The sequence below is a fragment of the Odontesthes bonariensis genome, chromosome 23, assembly GCF_027942865.1.
Source record: "Odontesthes bonariensis isolate fOdoBon6 chromosome 23, fOdoBon6.hap1, whole genome shotgun sequence".
Taxonomy (NCBI): domain Eukaryota; kingdom Metazoa; phylum Chordata; class Actinopteri; order Atheriniformes; family Atherinopsidae; genus Odontesthes; species Odontesthes bonariensis.
In genome coordinates, this window is record NC_134528.1 from 5,157,968 (window position 1) to 5,167,625 (window position 9,658).

Sequence of the window (9,658 nt, forward strand, 5' to 3'; positions counted from 1 at the left end):
TTTTAACTTAATTAAAAAGGAACTTATTTTCAGTATGTTTATTGAGCAACATAATTTAATGGCTTCTTTTTTTTTTTAAAAAAACAACAAGAAAATTGATGTGAATTTATGCCTCGTTCTGGGTTTATCATACGAGTAACGGACCTATCTGCCCATCTTTGTCCCATTTCACACCTTCACAGTAATCTGTGTGTTAGCTGTGGGACTCAAAAAGAATTAAAAAGTATTTGGAATTAGTTTAAGTCATTTTTCCTGAATCTACCGGTGTCTTTAGGCTGATATGAGTGTGAGCTGCATACTGGTGTGCCAACCAGTATCGTTCACAGGTTGAAGAGTAGGTCACCAGTTTCACACCAGTTTGCATTAACCGCACGTTTAAACAAGCGATGTGGGGGGGTTGCCAGGCAGTTCCCATCATCAAGGTGACGTGTTTTCCCGGGAGGTCCGTGGTTATTTCAGCAGGATGATGTCGGACCTCATTCTGCACGAATTCCAACACACTTCATACTCACAGAGTGTGTCTCCTATTGAAAATGTACGAAGCACCATGAAGAGGAGCAGCTGAAATTTTGGATTCAGCAAGAATGGACACGGATTCCTCTGAAAAACTGCAACCGTTAGCATCTTCCCAAACCATTAAAAAAGTGAAGCTGATGGAACACGATGAGACACGAGACTCTGTAACCTTCTTAATGCACCACAGTTTAGTTGTTTCTACTTTCTAAATACAATAAACCTTCACAGTAAGGCCACTGAAATTAATTTCCCTCCTCTTAACATTGGTTTTATACTTAAATCTTTAGTGAAGAAACGATAATAAGACGAGTCCGACCTGTTCTCTCCAAACGCATTCAAACAGTCCATCTGTCGAGTTTGGATTTAAGAGGAAATGCATTTAATTTGCATTTTACTGCGAAACAAATACAGAGGATTGTTAGTTTTACAGTCAACGAGTCGGGCCTCACAGCAGGCGTTGTTGTATACTCTTGCTAAACAATAAATGGACTAAAATGCTGAATAAGAAAGTGTAAATATAACATTTCAATTCTTTCAAAAAGGCCAACGGGCTCTTTGGTTGAGCAGCAGTGATTCTGAATCTGTGGTTAGAGAACCAACGTTTGACTGTATTGATGAATTGTGCCCCTCGTGTTTAGAGATGACTCCACAAACGGTTATATAACCACAAAGAAGTCATGGTAAGGTTGTGAACTGGGTTTTGTACCAGTAAGTAGTTACACCCAGATGTTTTAAGCACATGTTGAACCTCTCCTTGAACTCGCAGCTCGAAAGCTTGTCTATTATTATTCTCCCAGTGCTCTGGAATTGTCAAATAATCAATATAGTTTAATAAATGGTACATAAAAAGTGTGATTTCACATGCTAAATACAGTTCTTAAAGTGTCTGCGGTTACAGTGTTGGATACAGTCTGGTTGCAGTGATGACGGCTGATATCTGTTGACCTTTTTTCAGATCAAGAATCATGTGAAACTTTCAAGATTCTGCAGAAACGTAGAACCAGATATGTGATTGTGCTACATGTGCATCAGCAGAGTTTCATGCTCACACTTGTTGGCATCAGCTGTAACTCCTATTTCAACAAACATGCCCCATCTCAGGGGTATGATAAGGTCAGCAAAACACAGAGCTGGTTTCATTGGCTGGTGGTTGAGGTTGAGCCTGCAGCTTGTTTTTAAAAGTGCCAGGTTCCCTCAAATCTCTTCTGCAAACGCAGGAAGATAATTTTGGACATGCTCAACACCTCCAACAGCACAGGTAAGCTCACTTTGATATTCAATGTTTCTAGATTAGTAGAATTTAATATTTTTTGTTGATGTACAGCGAGGAAAAACCTTCAGAAATGTCCATATTTTTGACACCGAGGGCATTTTAAAATGTCGAAAGCTGTTTATATATCCAATAAAGCGGCTGATTATATGTATACAGCAAATATTAGAGAGAATTATCAGTACCTATAATAACTTTCCCACATTTTTACCACGAATAGGGGCAGGTATGCAATTAATTATTAGTACATCATAAAAAAACCCAAAACAAATCGGTTTACTACGATCTGTCCATACAGTTGAACAGACTTATGGTGTGGTTGTGTTTAATCACAGAAGTGAGCCCACAAATGACTCATATTCATCTGATGTGTGTCGTATTTGTCAGCTGCACGAACTCTACAATTGTCTACAAAATTGTCAACTTATTCATTTGCATATAAGTAGAAACAGAAACCTTGAAACAAAAGAAGAAATAAGCCCTCCACGCACAGGCTTTTGTTTCCTAAAGAAACACGAGTTGCAGCTCATCCCCCAAAAAAGCCACATATAAAAATATGTTGGAGCCGCTGCAGTGAAAGAAACGCTGCCACCGTCCTTTTTAGCGACGGTGCGGCCCCGTCATGGTAAAACTGCCCCTGCATTCTTGTGTAACAACCTGACACCAGTGTCACACACGCTTGCAGAACTGGTTAAAATACTTGACTGAAATGTTTAACTGCTGCCCACTCAAACCATCATACAGTGCAGGGACTGCTCTCACTTTCAGCTTTATTGCAAAGGTCTCAAATATGACTTCCTTCTGAGAAATGACCAATTGAGTCTTTTTAATCCTTAAAATTCGTAAGAATTACAAGAAAGCGGCAACAGCGTAAATACAAACTATAAAAAAAAAAATGTTATTGTGAAGTGTTATCATCAGTAAGTGCCTTATTTTTCATGGTGGAGTTGGAGAAGGGACTTCAGGTGGTTTAGACCGTAAAACCACAGTAAAAACATTACTAATAAACCGTTTAACACCCATAGTATTGTGCAGTTATAGTATTATATTGTTAAACGCGTAAAAAAAAAGCACAATTTAATGTATTTGATATTATAAAAAACTATATATCTAACTTGTCTTTGCATTTTTCAGTAGAATGAGCGCATGACTGAGAAGTTAACTGATACCGCGACAACAAAAGAGGCAGATTGAAGATGCCAATGAGTCAAAATGGGAGAAGAAGAATTGGCGGCGTGCAGCATACAGTAGTACTAGGATTAACATGGTCTTAAAATTTGAGAAATAAAGCAGTTTTTTAAAACGATGTCTTGCAAGTATTAGTGGACCGAGAATAGCTCCAGGCGGCACTCCTTTTACACATCGTACAAGAGCTAGATTTACAGTCAAACCATTATTATTCATCACTGTTATACACTGTACAAGTCTGTTAAATTCAAGAGAATAAAGACAGTGCTTCCCTATTATTATTATTATTATTATTATTATTTATTTTTTATTTGTTTTGTAAGGTTAAACTGGCTGCTGGAGGAAATCAAAACACAGGAAGGTGCAGTTACTTTTAGTCATATTATTGCTTCAAACTGCTGATAAATGAGTCGCCATCAGTTTAATTCTAATACAAATGAAAACAGGGTTGTGGCTCGTCTGAAAACGAACGACTCAAATTTATTTTCACGCTTTAATATGTTGCCTGAACTGTTCATGGCGAATGTTATTGTTTCCATATGTTTTATTCGTCTCCTGATACAAAATATCCTTTCAAAATAAAGTGACATAAGTTTAACTTGTGTGTCAAAATGCTCAAGCGAATTACTTTTCTAATTACAGTTGCAGCAAGTCACATTTGGCTTCGTGCTTCACCGTTCTTCTGCGTCGATTCAGAAAATAAACAGTTTGAATAAATCCTAACGATTACTGAATTTTAGGTTAATCCCATTCTCACACAAACCCGTCACCAAAAGGATTTCCTCCTCCTCTTACCTTTTTTTTTAGGGAAACTCCTTTTCATAGCTCCCCATCATCAAGTTTAAGAGTTGCATTAAGAAAAAAAAGCACAATTTAACATGGGCAGTAGCTGCAGTGGTAACATAGTCACATCGTGAAAGATGAAATGAAGAAAAGGTGATTGTGGAAACTGCCTTTAAAGGCTGTTAGCACGCGACACTGACTTATTTGTAGACTTCAAGCTACCCACGATTTCCCCTCTGCCAACGACCTGATGCCAGTGTCACGCAACGCGGTACAAAATGACTAAAATATCACAACTGCTTACTCAAACTGAGGAGCACAGCTATGGTTCTGAGACTTTAAAGCTGAATGTGAGAGTTGGTATTTCCTCATATCTTGGCGTAAGGGGGCAGAACTGCTCACAATCAACCCAGGCTTCATGTAAATAAGAACTCTCCTTGTTCTTTAACAACAATAAGTCCTCACGCAAGGTCTCTCCGTGGCATTTTGGAGAAGCTCAGAATGACTCACGGCGTTCACTGGAGACGCATCAAAGCACGAATAGCAGAGTTTTACTGTGTCTGCGCTGCTGCTGTCTGGCTCAAAGGGACTGCTTTCAGTTCAACTCTTTACGTCTTCCAGATCAAAGTAAAGTCTGTGAGGATTTCAGGTTACATCTTTGTCACTAGAATTGGATTAAATGTAGACTTTTAACTCCTATTTTGAGAAATAGGCAAATTTCTAAAAGTAATCTGAAGCCTTTATAACAGAAAGGAGGACCTTCTGTTTAAAAACATTTCACCAGTTGCGGAAAAATGAGATGAATGCACACATAAAAAGCACTTTATCAGCACATTTAAGGGCTAGGAAATTGTTTTTGAATTGGCTCTATATGAATGAATTGGATTATTTTATAAATAATTATGATTACAATGAATTGAATTCCAATTGGCTTGAATTGGACTTTATTATTTAAGTGCCTTGAGATGACATTTGTTGTATTTGGCTCTATATAAATAAAAATGAATTGAATTGAAAAATTGTTTGTTGCAGGTTTAGGGTCAGATTTCGCCACTTCTCTGAATGCACTTCACTGAGCTTCAATCTAATGTCTCATATATTTATTTGTCATATGTATTGAGGAGTGTTCAACACAGTTTCTGTAGCTGGAGTAAAATTTATTCAGCTAGAAAATAAGCTAGGGGAGCGCAGCTAATGCTAGCTGAGGCTATCTGCATGCTAGTGTTTTCACAGTGACCAAGATCAGCTGGTACTTGGTATATAAAGTTTAATGTGACATTTATTTGTAGGTAATAAGTCATAAAGCAAAGAGCTGAAGCAAAATTCAAGAAAGTGAATGTCTGTACTTAACTTGAATCCTTTGAGTAGAGATCAAGACATTTAAGAAAAAAGACGAAACGTACAAGTCAGATTCACTACGGTTTCATCATCTCAGGATTTAGGAGTTGTAGATTTGGCTACATACAGATTTGAAGACAAGTTTCGGTGCAATCTGTTGGTTTCCTTAGCTAGGAAATTGTTTTTGAATTGGCTCTATATGAATGAATTGGATTATTTTATAAATAATTATGATTACAATGAATTGAATTCCAATTGGCTTGAATTGGACTTTATTATTTAACTGCCTTGAGATGACATTTGTTGTATTTGGCGCTATATAAATAAAAATTAATAGAAAATTGAATACATACAGAATTTTAAGTGGTTTACAAGTGTTCTCTTTCTTCCCCACCAGCAATGAATTACCCTGATTACAACTTCTCCGACTGCTGGAACAATTCTAGCTGCAATGTCAGCAACAGCTCAGATTATGATTATGACCTTGACTTTTGTCACCCTGATGAGCAGCAGGAGCACATAATCAAAATGTTCCAGACGTGCGTATTCTGCGTGATCTTTCTGTTCGGCATCATGGGAAACTGCCTTGTGATCGCCACGTTCGCTCTGTTCCGCCGCTTTCGTCTTCGCTCCATGACGGACGTCTTCCTGTTCCACCTGGCGCTGGCTGACCTCCTGCTGCTCCTAACCCTCCCCTTGCAGGTTGTGGACGCTCATAAGGGTTGGGTGTTCTCCGTCGGCCTCTGTAAAGCCATGCGTGCGTGCTACGCTATCAACACATACAGCGGGCTGCTGCTGCTGGCCTGCATCAGCGTTGACCGCTACATGGTGGTGGCACGAGCCCAAGAGATGCTCCGGTGGCGCAGCCAGATATTAACAACAGGGAAGCTAGCCGCTGTAGGCGTCTGGATCGTCGCAATTCTCGTTAGCATGCCAGAAATCCTCTTCTCTGGGGTGGACGACTCGGAGGAAAAAGCATACTGTGTCATGCAAATAAGTGGGTATGTCAAGATGGCCACCTACGGAGCCATCATCGGAGTTTTCTGCCTGTCCTTCTTGGTCATGGTGGTGTGCTACTCTTCGATTGCTCGGGTGCTGTGGGAAGGACATGCCCATCGGCGGGGAAAGCAGGGGCATCGGCAGCGCACCCTGAAGCTGATGGTGGCCCTGGTGCTGGTTTTTCTGGTGTTCCAGCTGCCGTACACCGTAGTTCTGTATCTCAAGATGGCAGGGGAGTTCTGCGGTCTGTTGTTGGAGTACATCACCTGCACTCTGGCGTACGCCCGCTGTTGCCTCAACCCTATCCTTTACGCCCTGGTGGGAGTGCGCTTCCGTAAGGACGTGCTGCAGCTGATGCGTGATTCGGGCTGCCCATGTGGGCTCCGTTTAGGGTTAAAGACGCTGAGCTCCGCCTCTATCTCCGCTTCCTCTCCTGCGCTCACCATGCTGTCGGCTTGTTCTCCAACATCTCCAACTGAACGCAGTTATTCCAGCAGTGAAGCGGTACCTTCCATCAAGTTTCAGTTTCAAGGAAGCAAATAAACTCAGAGCAGTGGAAGATTTTAAAGGCTTCCCTTCAACAAAATGTGCAGTCGATAAGAAGAGCTTGAAATTTCTTAAGATTTCCATTTTGGTGTCAATTAAGTGTAAAAAGCTGTTGTCTGTGTTCCCACTAGAGCAAAAAAATGGATCCAATCGGTCCAGTTCAATCAGAATCGATCGTTCTATCCTATGTTTGGTTTATAAAGCAATGATATGTCTGATCAGATCATCTAGGACAGATTAGCTTTTTATTCAGAGGGTCAAACTAAAGATGGAGAAGCAGGAGTTACTCCTAGAGAACATAAGAACTGCACAAAGGTACGATTGTTCTAAAAGTAATATCTGTCATTTCCACTCGTTGCCTAGTATTTTATTAGTTTATTTTAACCTAATTTTATTACATTATATTTAAACGTTCCTCACATGGATATTGTGTGTTTTACTCATGCTTTTTCACGTTTTATACACAAAAAATTGCCTTTTTGCTTGCAATTACTACACAAATAAACTTGCCTTACTTTACCTGTTTGGTGGTGGATTCGATAATTCAACCTGATGCATATAAACATGCCCCGAGCTGTAGTCTCTCAGGACTCTCAACGGCACCGAGTTCTGACAATTTGTTTAAGCTTGTTTTTTCCTTTTGGTTTATATATTTACAAATAAAGCACAATTCTCCATATATTTTGTAAAATGCTTTATAAAGACTGCGTTCGGAGAAATCAGGTTTGTGGGACCCTCAGGGCCAATGGGTATAAATCAACTGAAATCAGTGGTTCCTCACAGCATTAAGTTTATATTGGAATACGTTGGGATATCCAACTTTAAGTGGTTTTGGATTTTTGTTTTCAGTTTAACGAGGACTTTTTTGCCTTTTACTTTTAGGTTTTATACATTGGAGCTGCTGAAAGCTGGTGATGAGTTTGCTATTCTTCCTAAATATATTTCCTCTTTTGGTGTTTTTTTGATTATGGTCGTTGAATCACTTTGTAACATCTCTCTCTAGACCACTGATGCTCATCATTAACCTACCTTTATAAACTACTAAGTGAACCCTCAAGCTCCATAGATGGAGACATTATCATGCTGGAAGTGATGGACTCCTATCTGAATCGAAATATTTGAATTAAGAAGAAACAGAAATGGGTTCTATCAACGTCATTTTGCTGAATAGATTATAATAATTTACCACCAAACATGAGTAATCGCCATGAATAAATGCAATGTTTTGCATAATGAAAGACTGAGTTGCTACTTACTGCTAAGCTAAGCCAGTTGAGGTTTAGCAGATGTGGCCTAGCTGAGGTAAATTCATTTAATTGTAATTTGATTTATATGTTTAGTTCTGGTTCACAACAGAGTTGATCTCAGGGCATTTTATATGGGAGGTAAACAAGTGCAGATCAGATAGTTAAATCCAGTTCTAATCCAGTTTAGTTACCCCAATACCAAAAAGGTTGGCACTCTGTGTAAAATGTAAATAAAATATGAAGAATTTTAGAACATAGGAAATGTAAATTTTGAATTTGATGGCAGCAACTCGTCTCAAAGTTGGGAAAGGGGCAACAAAAGGCTAAAAAAAAAAGTAAGTGTTACTGTAAAGAAACAGCTGGAGGAACATGTTGCAATTAACCTGATTAATTAGCAACTGGTCAGCAACATGACTGGGTATAAAAAAGAGCACCTTAGAGAGGCCGAGACTCTCAGAAGTAACATTTGGCATAGGTTTAGGCATCTGCAATAAAATTGTCTACAAATTGTGGATTAATTTTGGAATAATGTGCAACGTAAAATTGTGAAGACTTAATATTCAATCATCTGCAGAATATAATGTTATCAAAATAATTCGAAATTCTGAAGTCCTCCGTGTGCTCAAGTTTAAGCCGGGAATACACTTTCTTTTTGATCATATGTTCACGTTCCAACCTTTTTTGGGACCCGTTGGTGCCAAGTTTAAGATGACTTCATATTTGTCACGAAATAGTAAAATGTCTCGCTTAACGTTTGATATTTTCTGTGTTCTGTTGTGAATAAAATGTTGGTCTATTTCTATAATTATTGGTTGTAAATAGTTGGCTCCATCCAATTATAATCCAGTTCAGTCCGTTTATGATTGTAATTATGTTACATATTGTGACTTAGTTTTCCAAAAGCAATTCCAAGTAATTCAGCCAGATGATTTGTGTATTGTAAATTGGATTTATAAACGAGATTTATTTTTATATATATAAATAATTATTTGGTTACAACCAGCTTTGATACCGATTCATTTTATGTTGAAATACATGTAAATAAAAGTCAGATTTGGTTAAAAAAAGCAGTGATCTGCCCTGTAATGTTTCATCTGAAACACATGATTTAATAAAACCATCTGAGGATATCACAAGACCGTTGTTTCCTTTGTCTTAATCTGTCCTAAATTCTGAAATATCTCACAAGCGTTATTGACGACAGTGGGATCTTTCAGAGCTGATGAAAAACGCCAACTTGATGTTGAAATATTTTGGCTCAGTCCTGTGGTTTGACACCAGGCTCAGTCACACTGGCCAAAAGTAGGCGAGTAGGTGGTCACACTCTTTGTAGAGTTGTTTGTTAGTCATGAGCTGACGTGAAAAGCAGATGCTAAGTCACATTTAGATGTTGCAACTCTAACCACAAGCTCTTTTGAAATGATAAAAAGTACCTGCGTGCCGCTGTTCGAGGAACTAAAATTCAGCAATTTGGTTAATTTCCCGTCCGTTTCTGTTCCTTTTACTCGCTAAAATGGGTCAAGTTGAAATTCTGTTTCAGTCTTTTCTTGATGAAATGACCCGACTTTCTGCACAGATTTCGGTTTGAGCGCGATAACTTCTCCTCCACCGCCCGACATTCTGGGTTCCTCTGTTGTGTATTCGTCTCAGAAGGAGCCTCGCAGCTTTATTTGTGTTGGTGGGCCTGAAGCTTGAACTGAGACGCAGGATTAGTTTCTTTTTGAGGTAACTTCAGGTTCATGTCTCTGGTTTTCAGTGTCACAATGCCGGT

General features: G+C 38.9%; 1 protein-coding gene across 1 annotated transcript; it reads left to right on the forward strand.

The window, feature by feature from the left end:
- Positions 1-1,719: 1,719 nt before the first annotated feature.
- ccr10 (chemokine (C-C motif) receptor 10) lies at positions 1,720-7,159 on the forward strand. Its single transcript, XM_075457263.1, has 2 exons — positions 1,720-1,774; positions 5,493-7,159. The coding sequence occupies exons 1-2, from the start codon at positions 1,750-1,752 to the stop codon at positions 6,635-6,637; spliced, it is 1,170 nt and encodes a 389-aa protein (XP_075313378.1). The 5' UTR covers positions 1,720-1,749; the 3' UTR covers positions 6,638-7,159.
- The last annotated feature ends 2,499 nt before the right edge of the window (positions 7,160-9,658 follow it).